Raw genomic sequence first — 22389 nt, 5'->3', positions numbered from 1 at the left:
GAGCTACTGGCCCTGATTTTTGTTCTCAGCAACAGAGGAAGTGCACATTCCATTCACCCTGTTGACAACGGCACACAAACTTGTCAAATGAGATCTTCTCCAGAGTACAGTCTTTTCTACATCGACGGCCCGTAGAAGGAATGTGTGCCATGAATTTGATGGGCAAGCAAAACCAAAAGACCAAGTTGATTAAGAAATCCTAGCTGAGATAAGCAGAGTTCAAACCATCAACTTACAACTATATCTCAACTTTACATAGTGAAACATCCCAAGGTACTTCACTGGAGCAATATCAAATCAATAAGCCATGTCAGGAGATAATGAACAAAGAAAATTATCGCACAGGAACAGGCCCTTCAAGCCTGCGCGATCCAGATCCTCTGTATAGTAGATCAAAAGCTTCAAAATCATACATACCAAACAGTGCCTCAAAGGAAAGGGAGAAAACAGAGATTTAGGGAGGAAATTCTAGATATTAAAGCTGTGACATTTAAAGGGATGTCTGGCAAGGGTGAAGCATTTAAAAATCAGGTGTGCTGCCGAGACCAGAAATGCTGATATCTTGAGGGCCTACAGAGCTACTTGGGATTAGGGTAAGGGACAAGTCAGGCCTTTTAGGGATTTAAGAACAAGAATAAGGAAGTTAAGATTGAGGGGTTATGCACTAATGAGAATGAGGGCACCTGCAGTAGAGATTTAGATAATCTCAAGTTTATCAAAGGTAAGGAGGCCGAACAGAAATGTGTTGGAGTAAGTTAAATTTAAATCATATGTGGCAAGTGTGCAAATGATTAGGATATACAGATTGGCTTAAATAAGAGAGGGGGGGGGGGAAAAAAGGAAATTAAATCTTTCATACAAATCTGCTTTTGAGTAACATAACCCCAAATGTGCAGAATTAATTTTTCAGTACCTTAGAGTATGTTGAGTGCTAATAATTACAGTTTTAAAAATGTACTACTCCAGCCCAACCTTCTTTCAAAAGTTCCACGAGGAGAATCTATGAGAAAAGTCAACATTGCATCCTGTGGGGGGAGAAGATATCTGTGGCAGCAACATTTTGATTTCCTGGAGAAGGGTAACTGAACCCGAAACTGGAAACTATACTTTCGCTCCACAGAGGCTGCCAGAACATGAATTTTTCCAGCAATTTGTGTTTTAATTTAGGATTTCCAGCATTCACGGTTTTTATGGTCTTATCGGATTTCCTTGTTTTAATGCAGACGTGTAAGCTCCAGAGATAACCATCTGATTTCCCTCATTATAACAACATAAACAGCATCACCATTATTCATTCTGTGTATGCTTGCCCACAGCATGTTTATATACACAGATAATACAAACACAAAATGATTAAATATTTCATAATCACCATTTGACTTATTTTGTTTTCAATATCTCCAGAACTTTTGTATTGCTTTAGTTCTTCGGCCATTTGCCAATTGGCTTCTGTAAGGCTTGCAATCTAAAGCATGGACATGAACAATTTTTCAAAAAGTTAGAAACAATTTTTCTACAAAAGGAGTAAATTAGAAACAAATTCAAAGCAAAGCAGTCTTTCATTTTTGAGTATTCACATATTGGCAATATCACTGACAATAGAGGCAACACGGAATAAAATAATTAGTGCTATTACAAATGAAAAACAGGAAGACATCCGTTTGGTGTTTCTCATTAATGTCCTGTTGCATGATCAGCAAGCCTTTGGAATCTTTGACTTGTTTTTTCCCCCAAAGTAGATGGCTACTAATTACAAAGCAGGTGTGATGATCTCCCTACCCCAGAGGTGAAGAAAAAGGCAAATAATTGGGTGAGCTGATATCAAAAAATATTTGCCCACTTTTTGCCATCTCAGTAGTTAAGTGCTAAATGAGAAAGTCCACAGGTGATCTTCTTGATCACCAATTAAGGATCGTAATGTTTAATTAGCTACCAATTAAGTGCCTCAACTTGCTGCTGGCCTGATTACCTGGAAGGCAAGAAGTGGCTGGTTTCCAAGTTGGGCAACATGAGGCACCTACTTGGGAGGAGCCATCACTGCCCTAATCTGAACACTACTGAAGGGCATGGATGGCTGAACATATACCCAAAGGAAAAGTAGTTACCTCATCAAATGTTTAAGTTTCACATTCCAGCATCTCTTGAATCCCAAAGATGCTGGCTGCTGATTAGATGGAATTTTAGAACTGAGGTTCACGATTTGGCTAAATAACCTGCCCTCACATTTAGCGCATGGAACTCTGTGCCTGAGATCAAGTCTTGAGGCATGCAAAATTCATAAAAAAACTTGTGTATCCACAATTTACTTCTTTATTTTCTTCTGTTTGTAGTCTAATTCAGACATTATGTACTGCTGACTAATTTGTTCTACATTGTGATTCTGAATACTGAAATGTATAATTTTTCTATGTATTGTAAATAATGGAACTTGTAGCAGACCCACATGTACTCTGACAACTAAATTAAATCATAAGATTTGCTGCATCTGCTTCAATGTGAACATTACCAACATTCCTGAGGTACATCATAAAAGAAATTGGTTAGCACCACTAATGATTGTTGTTTTACATACCTGATCTTTTAGCTGGTGGATTTCCATTTGGAGTCTGCGCTCAGTTTCTGCTTTCTCTAATTGAAGCTGATGATTCTGCTGGTGTAGTTCGAGTAGTTGTTTTTCTATTAGCAGATTTCGATCCAAAGTTCCATTACTCTGAAATATTGTTAAAAACATATACTTTCAGTTATTAAAGCCACACAAGAAAGGATGTAAGGAAGGAAAGACTGGAAGAAGGCTATCATCTGGGCTTTTGTTATTTTATCAAAATCTGAGAAGGATCATTCCACATTGGTGTTTTACCAAAATCTAATCAGCTAATTATCACAGAGCCAGTATGCAAATATCAAAATGTTTGCTCCCAACCTTCAGGATGGTATATTCAAGTTTTAAAATAAAAGTTGTAAGGTTATGCATAGACTGATTCATGGACAACTGCCTTCAGAATTCTGGATACAAACTGCTGGTATATTTTGATTGTAAAAAGCTGCCTGGAGTTAGACCTATTGTTCCAAGATCACTTACTGAGCATAATACTATCAGATTAAATAATTAGGAGCAGTTATACATACATTTAAAATTAAGTTAGTGATAATTATAATTTATGGGGCAGTTAAATTTTTAACTATCTATAAGAAAAAGCAGCAAATAATTTTATAACAGGCATTTTATAGAACTTTCAAGAAAAATGGCAAGTTCACAGTGCAAAAATACATTTAAGAGAAACAAATGTGTGTTGAAGATGAAATGTGGCATGAGTTGCAAATCCTACGACTTGCTGCAAAAATGTGCAAGTCTCAAATATGGAGGGTTTCCAGAAGTTGCTGTATTTGATGTGCTGTAAGGAGTTAAACTCAATACAGTTAGGGCTACCATTTCACAGAATAAGGATCCTATTTACACTTTCTATTTGGAAACCAGTTAGTAACTAATAATAATTCTACTGCCATATAAAATATATAACCAACACCCAGTCAAAAAGTGGCTAAGATGTTAATGCATTGCTAATCTATCGTACGTTGTAGGCATGGACTCAAATCCCACTCTTATTCTTGCTTCTGGAAATTTCTAACACTATTTTCTGCTCTTGAGGTGTTGTGATGCTGTGGTAGTGCTTCTACTTCTGAGCCAACAGATTCAGACCTGTCACAACACAGGTTCATTAAACTAAATAACTACAATCGGCAGGCAAGGTGCCCTGTGGTGCAGTTGTAGTGTTCCTATCTCAAGAGGCCTGGTTTCAAGTGCTACATATGCAAAGATGTGTCTTAACATTTCTGAACACGTTGATGAGCAAAGATATCTCCAGCCAGCAGATAAGTTAAGTTAAAATGGGCAGATTGTTCATGGCCTTCAGAGAAAACAAATGCATTAGGGAAGACAATTAATTGATACAACGGAAATCAAGTTTAAAAAAAAAACAAAATTTAAAAAAGGTTTTCTAGGCACGAACATCACAAATTGAGACTATATAGGATCATTTCATGAGCCAGTTATGCTTCTGGCAAAGAAATGCCAATTATCTAATTTGATTTGCTGTGAATTGGTTTAGGGGAGCTGTGGATAATTAATAAATCTAGAATAAATCAATAATGAGGAGGACTCTAATGGTGGAGTGGTAATGTCCCTATCTCAGAACCAGGCGGCCCAGGTTCAAGTCCCATCTGCTCCAGAGATTTGTAATAATATCCCTTAACAAGTTGATTAGAAAATACTTAAATCAGTGATGATCATGTTTGCTGTAAAATCCCATCCATTTTACTAACTACTGCTAGGAAAAGGAAATTGATGTCCCATATGTTGCCTGGCATACATGTGATTCCAACTCCTCTTCAGTGTGGTTGATTCTTAACTGCCCTCCAATGTGACTTAGCAAGCTACTCAGTTGTATCAAACTGCTACAGTTCAATAATTCTGGATAGGCGCTGTGGGTGTACCTAAATTACATGGATAACAAGATCCAAGGTGGTTGCTCACCATCAGCTTCAAAGTGATTCGGGATGGTCAATAGATATTAGCCCTGCCTGTAGCACCCATGTCTTATGAACAAGCAAAAAAAAAAATCAAACAGCTCTCTGCGTATGTAACTGCCACTTTTGGTTACTGTACTTCTTGAACTAAATTAATCCGAACCCAAAGCAACAGTCTGTAACTCAAAATGATTTGGGATTCTTCTAATCTTTATACCTTGTACTTTACCTCAGGCAAACAAAGTTAGAACTATATATCTTCTAGCATATAATGTAATGATATTTTGGTACATTATGTTTAAAATCACATGTTCATATCACAACTTCGGAGTCTTACTGACCTCCAAAATCTTTTAATTTTATTCGTTATGAATAGACTATTGAACCTTATATTCATGAAGGCCCTTGTTGACCTCATCACTATTATCAGTTTTGAGAAGGTAAAATTTTCAATTCAGAATTATTGGAGCTGAAGACTAAGAGGAATAGAAAATTCACAGTACAAACTACAAAATTCTCTACTCCCCACAATTCTGGGCTAATATGGCTTAGCCTAAAAATGTGGTACGGCTGATCATAAGCAAGTCACCTCAGAAGGAAAACAGCAATGTGGACTTAATCATTTTTGCATTGCAAAGTAAATATAATACTATAACCTAACAGCTGTAACCCAATCAAAAGAAGAAGAAAAGTACAGATCAACCACACACTAATACATCTAGACTAATAATGGAATGTTGCTACAGGCCTAAATATTTTCAGGGATTTAGAAAGTGTGACCTTGAACACAAAATTCAGGATCTCAATATTATTTTTCCTTTTATTCCCTGCCTACAGCAATGAAAACCAGCAGTAACAGGCCACAGCCCAGGATCGCGAAGAGGAAGGGAGTGATCGGTGTTCATAATTCGTAGAGGGGAACAGGGGAAGAAAAACATTACAAATCGGCAAGACTGACTGATTTTAAAGGAGATATCAAAGCCCTCGCACACTAGCTGATGAGGCCACACATTACCTTTGTACGGCAGGGCCACTATGCTACATACAGCATTTTCAGGCTACTATTAGTTTTCTCTGGGATCACGAATCTCTGTTGAACTGCGGTGTCAACGGGAGACAGCAGCCTTACACTGATATGCCACAGCCTTAAGCCTAGGGTAAGGTGAAGGGTCTTTTCCCTAGGGTGAGAGTTTAAAATCAAGGGGCATACTTTTAAGGTGAGGGGAGGAAGTTTTAACAAAGGATATGAGGGGCATCCATTTTAAACAGAGAATGGCTTGTGGAATGAACTGCCAGAGGAAGTGGTGGATGCCGGTACAATGACAACATTTAAGTGGCATTTGGATAAGTACATGAGTAGGAAAGGTTTGAGGTGATATGGACCAAATGCAGGCAGATGGGAATAGTTTAGTTTGGGAACATTGTCAGCATGGACTGGTTGGACTGAATGTCTGTTTCCATGCTGTGTGACTCTATGGTTCTACCAACATGGAGCGACACTAGTGTAAGGGGAGGTAAATCACAGGGGAGAGGTGGGAAGGGGTTTGGTAGCAAAGGCAGATGGGTGGCTCTCAATGGACACCCACTTCCCAGCACCGGATTCCTCAATCAACCATTGAGCCCCTAACATCATCATGGCTGACGCCAGAGTGCCATGCAATCTTGAAAAGAATGCTGTTCACTTCCCAGAGGAGTAATTAATGGCAGGTCATATATCCCCATTTTCTTCATATTTAGTACCTCTTAAAGGATGACCAAAAACAAATGTTGATAAAAGTGGGGGATGCAGTAAGAGAAAACTTAAAAATAATACAAATTTGTACGGCTGTCAAGTTTTCCATTGGAAAGTAATCTATTTCATTTTTGGCGGTCACATGAGTAAAAGTAAAAATATTTTTCTGAATACCTATGGTGATAGGGTTGCTTGAAAAGCAGAGGACATTCAGAATGTTCTGCAGGACTAATGCATTTAAGCAAAATATAATAGTAATGCATCATTTCAGGCTACACATTAAATTAGCAATAAGCTACAGGGAAACACAGCTGCGGTCTAGACATGCTGCACTCATTTTCCATTTAACCCGGGTCTGGTCTTATAGCACAATGAAATGCTATCTGCCTTAAATAATATCTATGCTGACTCACTGCTGGTTTAAATCAGGCAGCAAGTGAATGTCAAAGCCTTACATCAGAAGGAGACTGATTGTCTTTCTTTTGGTGGAACTGTTCCAGAAAAGTGCTCAGAGGCTTTACTTTAAATATAGAAGGATCCAAACACACTTCTTACAGGTACAGGCAGCAGAAACATGGCAATTTTACTTAATCACTTCTCACATGGAACTTACAGCAACGACAGTAATTTCAAAGTGAGCCCAGTTACTGCTTCTGATAAGTAGTAATTAAGATTTGTCATTCTCTAATTTTAAAAAATCTTAAGCATCATTATGGAACACTTTGTAACTTAGTTGCCTAAATCAGCAGTAGGGCAATTCTGAGGGTAGCAAACTGGGAACATGACTTACAGCACAGATTCAACAACTTGCAAGTGAAAGAGACAAAACTGTTATTATGTTATCCGTAATAAACCTCACATTTATTTGTCAATCTTGACTCTTTGTTGCCAGCATTTTATAAATTAGTTTTTCTGGCTCACATACAATACCACATACATAGGAATTCATCTCTATTCCCACTCCCTAACCCCAGTCCACTGACCCCAAGTAGTTCACAGTGCAGCTTTCCATGCAGCAATGTGAAGGCAGAGCGGTGAAGTCAGCAAGCCAGAATGGGATGATCGTGTGATGACATGATCTGTGGGGTCTTAGTGTTGCAGTGGGCATGTTATAGCACTATAAGCTCCCAGGAAACTTGAAGCAGTAACAGGTAGATCCAGGTTTCATTCCAAGAAACTCCCCAGTAAACAAAGCAGCTTGATGTTGCTAGGTCATCTGAGACCATCATCAAACTGGAGACCAAATCTGGATTCTTCCTGGTTTGCATGGTTCTCCTATTCAATCAAACGTGAAGAAGCAAAATAAATGTGACCACCATCTTCAACAGTCCAACTGAAAAATTAGTCCACTTAGTAAGCATAATATAAAATAATAACAAAAAAAGGATTTAGAATTTCACCTGTTCTGCAACTAGGTTTGCAGTATCATTGTACAAAAGCTCTCCATTTTCCCCATCTGGGTCCATAAGAACCAGAGTTTGATGTGCATCTGCTGATGTAGAGCCCATAGTTTCTTCTGGGCCAACAGTGATGCCACTGGTCAAATTGCCATCCTTTTAAAAAGATAACAGTAAAAATTATTATTATTACTAACATTGAGATGTTGAACTGTTTTTGAGAGTACCTATTTTGTGAATCCAATATTTGACAATTCAAACTTTCAGGTTTCAGGTAGCATACATCATAAGTGTATTACAACTCCAATCAGGAGATCTTATATTTCGAGCATGTCAATCTGATCTCTGCAAAACTGAAACATTTAATTATAAAATGTGACATGAGAATGTCCAATGTAAACCAATCACCATACTGTCCTGTAATCTGAATGATTTTAAAGATGAAATATCATTAATAACTGTTCTATTTATAGTACTGTCTTTGTTTTTAATTTTAAACCATCTATATGCATATATATATTATATATACACACACACGATATATTTTTGGACATCACCTTTTTAAAAGGATAAAGCCTAGGCACAACTGAAAATGTGAAGACAAATATGAAAAATTAACATTGGAAAATTAAAAACTTGTCAGCGTAATTATTCTTTACTTGGCTTATCAGAGGAATAAAACTCCCAGCAGAAAAGCAATAAACAAAATACAGAATGAAAAATTGGCGAATGCCATTTAAAAAGTAGTACATAATAAGTTTGTTGATTTGTGTGCCATTTTTGAAATCAGTTATTTATCTCGGGGGCGGGGGGGGGGGCGCACTGTAAATAAACAGGTGCAAGTCTCAGATATATTTTCCACTTATGAATTCCTAAGCTTATTTTCAGTCATAGCATGGATATTGGAATATAGATACATCATTTACCTGCAAATTTATTTCTGCAATTTACTGTAAAACAAAGTTAATTTTAACTAGATTCCAGAAATTTGCTTCTGCATTCATTTTCATCTTCAATAGGTTTGACTAAATAGATATCTGAATAGCTCATCTATATTTTCTATGCTTCAAAATTATGACAATTATGAAATCAAATAATGACATTAAACATCTAGATTTGTGTGCAAACTCAAGCAAAATTACTTGTATGTGCATAATCTTTTGATCAAAATTCTTATAATCCTCATCTACAATAATCTGACTAATTTCTACAGTTCATTCAAGACACTTTGCCCTCTCAATTTGTCATAAGTTTCGCTGCAGCACACGGGGATCAACTTTCCAGGTGAATGGGAAGACCATGGTACTCAAAGATTACAGCTGGATGATATTAGGGATACAAAAAAACCCTAATTTCCATTCTGCTTTGACGACATACCTTTGCAGCCTGTCCTATAATAGTATCATTTTTCTCTGTGGTAAGGGTTGATGTTGTTGTGTTAATGGCTACTTCTGTCACAACAGGACTAATTGGTGTGACATCTATTGTCCCACCAGAAGTAATGCGGTTGCCTCCGTAAGCTTTATGATGTGCTTCTGCACTTTGCTCGTAATACTGTCGACTATTTACCTCCTAAAAAAAAAAGATTGCGCACAACATATTATCACAAAGATATTGGTAAATCTATTTTAAAATCAATCTTTGATAAGAAATCGGTTTACAAGGTGAATAAATAGGATTTTAAAATAAATTGCATAATCATCATTCATAAATACTTAGAAATTGCTTAGACTACACCAGAATTATTCAAGTTTTAGCTGTACAGCTGGATGACATCACATTGTCTACACGATTCTATTCTTTGTACATGTGCATGGTATATTGCATTATATTGGTAAGCACACTATTGATTCTGCTAAATGTCTCCGAGACCCTAATTCACAATTCCATTTTCTAACCAAGTATGTTGACTCATTCTAAATTTACTTATTCTTCAAAACGTGATGAATTTAAGTAAATTTCAAAAAAGGTGACAATAGTCTAAACGTACACCATATCGTCCCCTATGTCTTTCTGTGATAATCATTTTTCCCAGCAGAAAAGCAATAAACAAAATACAGAATGAAAAATTGGCTAATGCCATTTAAAAAGTAGTACACAATAAGTTTGTTGAGAAATTTTCCCACATTGTCGTAATTATTTTCATTAAACCACTGGAATGGATTAAGACTAAATAAACTCTTGACGTCTGATTCATCCAAATTAGACTACATTTCAGGTGTGAAAGGACAACATGCCGACTCATTGAATCATTCTGCAACTCTCAGTCTGGATCATTTGAAAACTCAATTTGGTACAGAAGAGCATTCTAAGCAAAAGTATCATATACTTCCTTTACAGTGGTTCTGCACTGACTATCAGATACTGCAATTGAGAACATATAGGAGTGGGTAGCTGAATCTACCTGCTCTAATTAGTAGATTTTCATTTGCAAATAAGTTATTCATTATCATAAAATTCGATGGGAAGAATTAGATCCCTTGTTAAACTGCACTCTTAATAAACCCAAAGTGCTAAGCTAATGCCTACTATAAGTAATCTGTACATGTAATAGGTGTTAAGCACTGCTCCTTCACCATTAACCAAAGGTCCAGGCTGTGACGTTTTGCGTTAAGATCAATGACTTTTCAAGAAGTGCATTTTTTTGCTTTTCCCCTTGCTTTCCTCCCCAGTTTCATGTCGACCTTCTCTCTCATCTCCAAGACACCCCACACTGAACTACTCAATAGTAGAGTTTGTCAGTATTATGTTATCAAACAGAATTTGACATTGCACTAGGTAATGAGATGTTAAAAGAGGTGATCAAAGGGTTTAAGAAGCATCCTTAAATAGGTTTAGATGGGTGTGTGTGTGTGCGCGCGCAGGGGAGGAGCAAAGCCATTGCAGAATTTGGAAATACAAACAAATTTTAAAAAAGAATTCAAAGTATTTCACAGTATACTGCCAATAGAGGCCAGAACACACGAGATTAATGGTTAAACCTGACTTTACAAGCATTCAAACCAAGGCCTTGTATCTTATTGCAAGAAAGATTCAGACTGAGGGAGATGAATTGATGGTATAAATCAAGGTTGAGTCACAAGTATTTTAAACTAGTTAATGGTAGAAGAGGGGGAAGGAGGAAGATAGTTGCTCAGGAGAGGATATTAAAGTTTCCAAAACAAGTTAATAGGACAGAGAGAGAAATGGAAAGGGTCAGGAATCTCACTTCAGGCACAGGATATAACAGGATAACTATGAGAAGGGCAGTACTGAAACAAGTGCAGCATATAAAACAAGGTACAGTAAATCTTCTGTATCTTCAAAACCACACATATGTTCGTGCTGAAAAATAAGTTAACAACAAAAATCAACATCTTTGGGCAAAAATCGCAAATCCATGATTTTTAAACCTATACAACAAGCTCCTCACTTGCGAATTTCATAATTTGCAAAGGCTATAGAGTTCTCGAGTTACATGGCATGTAAACAGACACTTCAGTCCAACGTATTCTGACCTAATTCCATTTGCCAGTATTTGGCCCATTTGCCTCTAAACCCTTTTTATTCATCTAACTAAAGAGTGGCAGTTAAATGTTGCAATTATATCTGCCTTCTCTGGCAGCTTGCTTCATACATGTACCAACCTCTGCGAGAAAAAGCTATCCCTCAAATCCTTTTAACGTCTTTCTCTTACTTCAAATCTAGTTTTGGACTCCTACACTGTAGGAAAAAGACCTTGGTATTCACCCAATCCATGCCCCTCATGATTTTATAAACCTCTATAATGGTCAATCCACAGCCTCCGACAGTCTAGAGAAAAAAAGCCCCAGCCTCTTCAGCCTCTCCCCAAATCTGAAACACTCGTCTCAGCAACATCCTTGTATATCATTTCTGAACTCTTTCAAGTTTAATATCTTTCCTTTAGAATGGTGACCAAAATTGTATCCAGTATTCTAAAAGTGGCCTCACCAAAGTCCTGTACAGCCGCTACATGACATCTCAACTCCTGTACTCAATATTATGACCAATGAAGGTGAGCATGCTAAATGCCTTCTTCACCACCCTGTCTACCTGCAATTCCCTAGGTCTCTTCGTTCAGCAGTATGCCCCAGGATCCAAACATTAACTGTATAAGTCCTGCCCTGGTTTGCCTTCCCAAAATGCAATGTTTTGCATTTATCTAAATTAAACCCCACCTAGTGAGTTTTTAGAAGATTTGTAGCTCAGGTTGAAGTTCTGGATGTGAGTTTGCTCACTGAGCTGGAAGGTTCGTTTTCAGACGTTTCGTCACCATGCTAGGTAACATCATCAGTGAGCCTCCGGTGAAGCACTGGTGTTAGTTACATCCCGCTTTCTATTTACGCGCACGAGAATTCCTGGAAGCATGGCATTCCAACCGGAACTCCATCAACAAACACATTGGCTCCAAATCAATCTACCATCCTCTGAGAAAAAGAACAGGAAATGACATCACCAACGCAGGAAATGACACCACCAACCCAAGGAAACCTAAACAAGTAAATAGACAGCGGGACATAACACCAGTGCTTCACTGGAGGCTCACTGATGATGTTACCTAGCATGGTGACGAAACGTCTGAAAACGACCCTTCCAGCTTAGCGAGCAAACTCACATTTAAACCCCACCTGTCACCCCTCATCCTATGGGGACATCTGATCAAGGTCCCATCACTGTCCACTACACTGCTTATTTTGGTGTCGCCTGCAAACTTACTAACTATACTTCCTATATTCACATCCAAATCATTTACATAAATGACAAAAAGCAGTGGACCCAGCATGGATTCTCATGGCACACGACTGTTCACAGGCATCCAGTCTGAAAAGCAACCCTCTACCCCAATCTCTGTCTTCTGCCTTCAAGCCAATTTTGTAACCAGTCTGCTAGCTCCCCTTGAATCCAATGTAATTTAACATTAATAATAAGTCTACCAAGTGGACCCTGGTCAAACGCTTTGCTGAAGTCTATGGACATCCACTGTTCTGCCTTCATCAATCTTCTTTATCACCTCTTTAGAAAACTCAATCAAGTTAATGAGGCATGATTTTTCATGCACAACGTCATGTTGACTATTCCTAATCAGTCTTTGTCTTTCCAAATGCATGTAAATCCTGTCCCTCAGAATCTCCTCCAACAACTTACCCAGCACTAATGTAAGGCTCACTGGTCTATAGTTCCCTGGCCTTTCCTTACCACCTTTCTTAAAATAATGGCACATTAGCCAACCTCCAGTCTTCCAGCACCTCACCTGTGGTTATTGAAGATGTATATATCTCAGCAAGGGGCCTGCAATATCTTCCTTAGATTTCCTCAAAGTTTTAGGAAACATCTGATCAGGTCCAGGGGATTTATCCACCTTTATGCGTTTAAGACATCCATCACTACTTCTTTTGTAATATGAACTCTTTTCAAGACATCACTATTTATTTCCCCACGTACCCTCGCTTCCATGTCCTTCTTCAGTAAATACTGATGTGAAATATTCATTTAGTGACTCACCCATCTCCTGTAGTTCCACACATAGATGGCCAGGTTGATATTTAAGGGGCCCTATTCTCTCCCTAGTTACTCTTTTGCCCTTAACGTACTTACAGAATCTCTTTAACTGTACTTACTAAAGATAATTCAAAGAGATCTAATGTCCCCCTCTTGGCCCTCCTGATTTCCCTCACATACATTCCTACTGCCCTTATACTCATTTTGGAATTTACTTGAACCTAGCTGTCTATACCTGATCAATGCCTCTTTTTTACCTTGACCATAGCTTCAATTTCTCTAGTCATCCAGCATGCCACACATCTACCCGCCTTGCCCTTCACACTACTGACAACATACTGTCTCTGAACTCTCATTATCTCTGGAAAGAGTAGGGAACCCTAGCAGATATGGAGGAATGATTGTAAAAGAACCTTGTAGCGTAGATTGCAATTAGTGGGTATGATGTTGTGGGCATTCAGATATATGGCTGCAAAGGGATCAGGGCTGGGAATTAAATATCCAAAAACGCACAACCTCTTTAAAGGATAGACAGATGGGCAGAGAATGCGGAGCTGTTATGTAGGAAATGAAGCTAAATCAATAGCAAGAACTGACATTGGATTGGAAGGCATACAACGTGCGTGGGTACAGTTGAAGACCCTCCTGACTGTAGGATACTCTTTGATGGCCTGGATGAACTCAGCACCAACAATTCAACAATACTCAGTAACTCATCATCATCTAAGACAAATTAGCACATTTTAATCAATTCTCCATCTACTAACTTAAATATTCACTCCCCCATTTCATATGTTCCACAGTGTGTAGCACATACAGGTTGCACTGAGGCAACTCACCGCACTTCAATCACCTTCTCCCACCACTAACTTCATCACGTAGCAGGACAAGGGTGGGAGTTACATGAGAACACAACCAGTTGAAAGCTCCTCTACATTCCTATCCTTATATTGCCAAGTTAGAATTGGTGTACCATTGTTCCTTCGCTGTTTCTGAGTCAATATCCTGGAACTCTCTGTTTAACAGCACTGTAGGTGTACCGATGGTACATGGACTCTCGTAGTTTAGGAGGCTGGGTTCATTACTATCTCAAAGACAATTAGGGATATGCAATAAATACTGGCCTTGACAATGGCACTCCTGACCCAAGAATGAAAATTCAACAGATTTTTGTACAGCACTATTACTAATGAGTATCAATTTCCTGGTGTCTATAATTTGAACATATCGTGGTCAGAAGTCAGCAGGTAATAATGAACAGAAATAATATTCAATGTGAACCTTTGAAGCTAACAGACATTGGGCTTTTTTTTTTGCCTCTTATGGTACTTGCATTTTTCCCTTTCATGTTCAGGTGAAGATTTTAAGTAGTCTGGAAGTGCTCAAATATAGCACTTTTTCCAATAAGGCAGGAAAGGCAGAAATGAATCCTGGTGATGGAAAACCAAGAAGGGCAAAATTTCATTCCTCTTCTTCACAATCAACAATTGATACAAATGAATTTAAACATCAACAGTCTTCAGATGTGGCTGTACACAGTACAACTATGGGTCTGAAAGAGAGATTTGCTGACATTCATCAAATTTGCTTGCTGTCACTGAGCAAGCTCCATCAATAGGGCTGCTGGGTGAAAGAGCAAATATGAAAAAGTGAAAATCCAATTATTTCAAAAGGTTCACTTGTAACTTGTATTTTCTTAAAAACTAACATTAGACAGAAAACAGCAAAATAAACATCATTAAAAAATGTGCCATACTACACTAAACTATTGATTACATCTCCTTAACAACACTTCTGACTAAATACTGTGTAATATCATTACAAATTAATGACCTTCACACCACATTACTGATTTGCAGAAGATTTAAATATAACTTAAGATAAATAAATTACGGTTGTGCTGCAATGTATTTATAGCAGACAGAATTTAATTTTTATCGGTAGCTTTTTAAGGGAACTACAAACATGCCAAAATAAGTAATAGGCAGGTGGGCAGAGGATGCGGGGTGTCAATTTCAACAAATTTCATGGCAAGTGTCTACTTGACTCATTTACACAGGCCCCTGTGCACCTCTTATCTGATGTTAGATCAGCTCTACTATGCCTCATAGCCAGAAAAATGTGCCACTGCCTGGATATTCTGGAACAGCTCAGCATTCTGCCATCTTTAAAGGCTATAATAACCTGGATAAGCACAGTCCATATCTGTCCTACACAGTTTACGACAATTGCCACTGATGTGGAAGAAACTCAAATGTGAATTTAAAAGGTCAACCTGACCCAAACAGTAGAGCTGTAATAGCACTATTGCTAGAAAATAAACTAACAGTCTTCTATAACATCCATTGCTTAGTTATTTGTCAACAACTGCATTGACTGTATTACTGCACAGTAGCAATTTGAAACAATTCAATATCTCATTTTCAGCAAAACACTCAATTGTACGGTTACAATCAACTAATTTCTTAGAAGTATCAATCCTTCAGTGACTTTGTCCCTTTCCTCGAGATTCTGCCATCAGCCTCTACCTTGATACTTCCCTCCCACCTACAAAGCTTCCTAAAAACGATTTCTGTACAATTAAGCTTTTGTTCCTCTGTAGCAGCTTACTCTCCACTTCTCCTTCCATCAATCTACAAACATTCAGAGGCATATTCCTCAGAGTGTGCAAATTATAAAAAAAAGTGCTGTAATCATAGTTAATAGCCAAAATTAAACAATTAAGCTCAATCGGAAAGGTGAAATTAAACGTATGAATGAACGAATTTAGACAAAAAAATTGTTACAGGTTTCTCAATGCAATGTATAGTACAAATTGAAAATATAATTTCTCGCATAACATCTAGAAATAATTAAAAATGTATAACATTTCTCAAAAGAGTGTCATTACTAAGGCAAAATGTTAAAATTGAACTACTGTGAAACCACTGCATAAGAAATGATGTAGTTCTTTCTGAAAGTTTCATCACATGAGTTTCCAAAGTATTAAATAAAAAGGATTACCCATGACAATGGACAGGTTCAACCAAAATCCTGAGCATAGCTGAAAGTTGTTCCCTTACCAGCAGGTCTAAGTCTTACCAATAAAATAAAAGGACAAGCAAGTTCTACATAAATATGACTGAGTAGAGGTGAAGATTCAAATGGTCAATGGAACCAATGAATTAAGTCAGCTACTTTTTCTGCCCAACTACAGACAGTTAGCTGCTGTTTTGAGGTCGCAGCCTCATTTGACTACATGTGACAATCTGTTCACGGTTAATGGCTGCCTTGAGGGCAATTCATTTGTTGTCAGCCACGAGAATGTCAAAGCATTGGGACTTCTGCAGTAACTGCAAGTAGGTCTTGGTAGAGTGGTGGGGGGGCAATGGTAAGGGAGGTGAGATGTTGAGACTCAACTTCTAGACCTCCTGTCCTTAAGAACGTGCGTTGGTATCAAAAGCAGTCTCTGGAACTTTGAGCAACTTGATCATTTTGAACTCACTTGTGCAATTTGAATTTGGAAAGTGGTATGAGGGTTGCGGAAATGAGTTTTGTAATGCTTGACAGCTTCATCACGTCTATTGAAACCATTTCGACAGCGGTAGCAGTGCCAATGTGCGCCTTTAAATTTCTTTTCTTCTTTGATAGTTCCAATGATGTCGCAGTGGTTACAGCAGCGAAGTATCTTCAAACCTGGTAAATGGGGAAAAAACATCCCATTAAGCATCTTAGCAACATTCAAAGTGAACCAATAAGTGCACCAAAATTTATAAATAAAATATTATTTCTTCACAAGTTAGAGAACATATTCATTTGGCTTTATCCTTTACCATCTGAAGCTGAATTTAATCAAAGGTGATTAGACTTGTCCCATTCAATCACTCAAGCCAGAACAAACTTCTGATACTAAGTGGACTTGACTACTCAAATTGGTTTCTAATTTTTTTGTAATTCAGCACAAGGAGGTAATTTCACTAATGACGGCAAAGTTTGAAAAATCTGCTATTGCAGATTTTCTTCTGATATTGGGTGTTTCAGTATTCTGCTGAAGTTGAGCAGACAAAGTTCTATACTGCACGTGCCCAGGGGTGCTGGGATAGACTAGATGACAATTGCATATTATCTTTAATACCATTTTGTCACTGTATTTTTGCCCACTGTCCATATCTATTATCTAGTCACATAATTATATAAGTTTGCCAAAAATGGCCCCACTGATTGCTTACTGGGTGTCATTTACCCGATTCATTTCATATGGTAATACCCAGACAAAAAAACACCGATACTTACATCAAATAAGAAAGGTAGTTTATGACACTTGCTTTATATCTGGGTCGGCACGGATTGGAGTTAGAAGAATTGACAGGTGATGTTAGTGAAAATAAAATGGTTCTGATAGGGCTTGAGAAGGTAGATACCAAGAGAATAAACATAGAACATTACAGCACAGTACAGGCCCGTTGGCACTCTATGTTGTGCCGACCTGTCACACCGATCTCAGCCCATCTAACCTACACTATTCCATGTATGTCCATATGCTTATCCAATGATGACTTAAACGTACCTAAAGTTGGCGAATCTACTACCGTTGCAGGCAAAGCGTTCCATTCCCTTACTACTCTGAGTAAAGAAACTACCTCTGACATCTGTCCTATATCTCTCACCCCTCAATTTAAAGCTATGCCCCCTCGTGCTCGCCGGGACCATCCTAGGAAAAAGGCTCTCCCTATCCACCCTATCTAACCCTCTGATTATTTTATATGTCTCAATTAAGTCACCTCTCAACCTTCTTCTCTCTAACGAAAACAGCCTCAAGTCCCTCAGCCTTTCCTTGTATGACCTTCCCTCCATACCAGGCAACATCCTAGTAAATCTCTGCACCCTTTCCAAAGCGTCCACATTCTTCTTATAATGCGGTGACCAGAACTGTATGCAATACCCCAAGTGCGGCCGCACGAGAGTTTTGTACGGCTGTAGCATAACCTCTTGGTTCCAGAACTCGATCCCTCTATTAATAAAAGCTAAAAACACTGTATGCCTTCTTAACAGCCCTGTCAACCTGGGTGGCAACTTTCAAGGATCTGTGTACATGGACACAGAGATCTCTCTGCTCATCTACACTACTAAAGAATCTTACCATTAGCCCAGTACTTTGCCTTCCGGTTACTCCTGCCGAAGTGCATCACCTCACATTTATCTGCATTAAACTCCATTTGCCATTACTCAGTCCAGCTCTGCAGCTTATCTATGTCTCTCTGCAACCTACAGCATCCTTCGTCACTATCCACAGCTCCACCGACCTTAGCGTCATCTGCAAATTTACTAACCCATCCTTCTACGCCCTCATCCAGGTCATTTATAAAAATGACAAACAGCAGTGGAGCCAACACCGACCCTTGCGGTACACCACTACTAACTGGTCTCCAGGATGAACATTTCCCATCAACTACCACCCTCTGTCTTCTTTCTGCAAGCCAATTTCCGATCCAAACTGCTATATCTCCCACAATTCCATTCTTGTGCATTTTGTACAATAGCCTATTGTGGGGAACCTTATCGAACGCCTTGCTAAAATCCATATACACCACATCAACCGGTTTACTCTCATCTACCTGTTTGGTCACCTTCTCAAAGAAATAAAATATCAGAGTAAGAAGTTACCTACTTAAGATGAAGAGAAGGAAGAATTCCTTCCCTTAGAGGGTCAAGTGTGTTGGAATTCTTCACCCCAGAAATCTTTAGAGGTGGAGCCATTTAATACATTCAAGGCTGAGACAGATATGTGAACTATGGAATCAAGGGTTACAAGGAATAGTTTGTAAAGCGCAGTTAAGACCAAGATCGTATCAGATAAAACATCACTGAATAGTGCGCAGGGTTAAGCAGCTGAAAGACTACTTCCTGCACCGATTTCTTATGCTATGTTTCATGAAGGTGGTCTTATCTCCTGGAATGTCGCAAGTGCATTCACCCCACACAGTCTCTCAGCTGTGATTTCTTATCGTCAGGTGGGCTGTCAGAGGTTTTAGGTAAACACTGAACAGCTGATTCAGTAAAACATGTTTAAGCATTCAAAAATAATTATTATTTATGTTAATTTAAAACAATTAAAGATTTGTATGAAGAATGGCAAATACTAAAATAGTGAAGAAAAATTATGAAATAGAGTAAAACCAAAAAGACATGGCTGGTGACACGAAATTGAAAATTAAGTCTCAAATTTCAAGAGATAAAAAGGTGTAGAGCTGGATGAACACAGCAGGCCAAGCAGCATCAGAGGAGCAGGAAGGCTGATGTTTCAGGCCTAAACCAAATGTCAGCCTTCCTGCTCCTAAGATGGTGCTTGGCCTGCTGTGTTCATCCAGCCCTACACCTTGTTATCTCAAATTCTCCAGCATCTGCAGTTCTTACCATTTCTCAAATTTCAAGTTAGTTTTCAAATTCCTCACTGGAGACTGGGATAACACATCTATTCTACGATTAGATATATTTAGACTATTGCATAGCAAAAAACTATTTTCACGATAACAAATACCCTGAGCAACATTTTGTACCATGTATTATTTTATTTCTGTACTACTAATACTGTATTTTCTAAGATAACTTTAATCTAATACAGACCTGTTAACATGAGTAATTCACTAATCACAGTTACTATCTATAGTCATTTTAGTAAATATGATGTGGAGGTGCTGGTGTTGGGCTGGGGTGGACAAGGTTATAGAAAAAAATCACAACACCAGGTTATAGTCCAACAGGTTTATTCAAGTCTCACTCCTTCTTTCAGGTGTCTTTGGATATTAATTAAACTGGAGAACAAGCAAAGAAAACCTCAAGCATTTTTTTCCCCCAAACTTAAATTAGTCTTTACCCTGAAGCAGAGATAAACCAGCATCTGGAAAGTTTTAAAAGATTCATCTGCCAGGCCATAACTGCCTACTTAAATTGCTGGAAAAAGAAGTCCATTTTGATTTCCATGTGAATACAATGTACAGTGAATTGTTACTGCAGCACTCGATTGGCAAGTCGTCAGGTAGTAACAGTTTAAGACCTACAGTGCTGCAGGATCAATGCATTTCAAAAGTATTGTCTACAACAAGGGTTATATGTTTCACTAATTTGAGATATAAATTAGTTATAGCAGAATGAAACTGAAATATTCAGCTATATAGATCCAACGTTCAGTGTCCAGCATCCTTGGTTAAAAAACTGTGCTGGATTTCTGATTCTCTCAGATTTTATTAACTGCCAATGGAATAGACAGCACTGCGACTGTCCATGATGGGGGGCTGTACCTAGGCTGGTTTCCTCAAAGCGGTAATTGAAATTTCGTTGTATATATTCAGGATGTTTTTCTGAAAAACAAGGCTTGTATATGCCCGACTTGCTTTAGACAGCTGTCGCTTTCTTCAGGAACATTGACATAACTTTATTTGACTTAGTTGAGTTGGAAGAAAGCCTGCTAAGAACATACTAAGTTGGAGAAATGCTTGCTAAGAACACGCTACCCAGCTGATTTCTCCCGTTTTTAGAAATAAAACCCTCTTATTAGGGTGAAATCTATTTGTTTATTTCAAAGGATAATTGAAAAAAAGCCTCTCAAGACTACATATCTTGAACAGCTATGACTCTAAGACTTCGGTATAATAACTATAGCTATTAAGAAACAGGGTTGATAGATTTTGTTTGAAATATGTTACAGATAAGTTATGTAATTGGTTTACTTAGCAACTGGATATGTATTTTTAATTCTACGTTATGGTCCATGGCCTGTGAGACAAAAATCAATGGTGTACTCCATCGATTGTAACAGGAAACAACTCTTAAAGTGCTGTCAGGACTTAGATCTGACAATGTGAATTAGAAAACCATGATGTCTTTCAGAAAAACGATACCAATGTTTGTGAGATAAGCATCCATACATATCTGAATTAATACCGATGTAAAACTTTAAGACCCATGTGGCAACCTGCATTTTCACTCCAATTATACAAAAATGATAATGGTTGTGGGAATCTATTGAAACCGTCCACTTTTTAAAAGTGTTATGCATGAAAGTGTGTGTACTAGAAATGAATGAACAATGACTGAATTGCTTATGCCAGCAGCCCTCATATTTCCTGCCAGAAAATTGTCTGGTTTTCAGAAAGCTAGATTTTGACTAATGTACCAGCATATCTATATTTTCTCTACACACTACTATTACAGACATATTTATACAAGGACATCCCTGCATGATGTCCAAACCTATACATCTCTTATGTCCACTATGGGCAATTTAGCATGGCCAATCCTTGGACTGTGGGAGGAAACCAGCACACCCGGTAGAAACCCATGCAGACACAGGGAGTCTGTCTATGTGGAGTTTGCACAATCACCCAAAGCTGGAATTGAACCAGAGTCCCTAGTGCTGTAAAGCAGCAGTACTAACCACTGAGCCACCATGCCCACATTCATTCCTGGTAAATGCGCAAGGGCAAGTGAGACCGTTCACAACCTTAGTGTGCTAATGATCCCGAGAAGACCTAGCCATCACATAAATGCTCCATCAATAATACTTATACAGGTACTTCCTCCGTGGTAAAACAAACTCTGCCTCAATTTCATCCTGTGGCAAAACATTCTATCCTCCACATAAAGAAATTTCTCCGAACCGCGCTCTCAGTGACAATTTTAAGTCAACAACATTGATGAACTCAAATTAGAAATATTTCTTTTCAAGCTAGCTTTTCAGCATCAGCCCTTATTCCTAAAATCTCTATTAAATTTATTTTCTAGTCTTCTCAGGAGTACATTGCAAATTAGATCCTCTATTTCAATTTTTCCTCATAACTATAATTCCTTCTATGCTGCATTACATTGCTACTGTACTTTGTGCATTCTCTAATGGTTTAATGTCCTTCTATAGTGAGGGGCCTTTCACATAGTATTTGAACTGTAAGCTAATTGTGTATTACTTTACAAACATGCCAAGGTTTCTCTCCCCTCTTATGTCCTTTCTTGTGAAATGCAAAACACAGTCACCATTTTAAAAAGAAATCTACTTCATTCACACTTTCAAGGGGTTATGTTTTTGCACCCATAGGCATTTCTGTTTAAAAGGGACCTGAGGGGCAACTTCTTAAAAAAAAACACATACAATGGCTTGTATATGGAATGAACTGCCAGATATTTAAAAGGCATTTGGATAGGTAGATGAACAGGAAGGGTTTAAAAGAAGATGGGGCAAATACAGGCAAATGGGACTGGTTTAAT

General features: G+C 38.2%; 1 protein-coding gene across 7 annotated transcripts in view; it reads right to left on the bottom strand.

The window, feature by feature from the left end:
* The window catches only part of zgc:193801 (uncharacterized protein LOC564476 homolog), a 51729-nt gene that overhangs the window by 5585 nt on the left and 23755 nt on the right, over positions 1 to 22389 (bottom strand). For all 7 annotated transcript variants that reach the window (XM_048556066.2, XM_048556062.2, XM_048556065.2 and 4 more), the window contains 5 exons: positions 16637 to 16827; positions 9031 to 9225; positions 7657 to 7809; positions 2573 to 2710; positions 1373 to 1465 (listed from right to left, as the gene is read on the bottom strand). In XM_048556066.2, the coding sequence (XP_048412023.1) occupies positions 1373 to 1465; positions 2573 to 2710; positions 7657 to 7809; positions 9031 to 9225; positions 16637 to 16827 (770 nt within the window). The remainder of the gene's footprint in view (positions 1 to 1372; positions 1466 to 2572; positions 2711 to 7656; positions 7810 to 9030; positions 9226 to 16636; positions 16828 to 22389) is intronic.

Source organism: Stegostoma tigrinum, chromosome 26 (assembly GCF_030684315.1).
Source record: "Stegostoma tigrinum isolate sSteTig4 chromosome 26, sSteTig4.hap1, whole genome shotgun sequence".
Classification (NCBI taxonomy): Eukaryota; Metazoa; Chordata; class Chondrichthyes; order Orectolobiformes; family Stegostomatidae; genus Stegostoma; species Stegostoma tigrinum.
The sequence above is the reverse complement of the archived record's forward strand: the minus strand, read 5'-3'. Positions and strand labels throughout refer to the sequence as shown.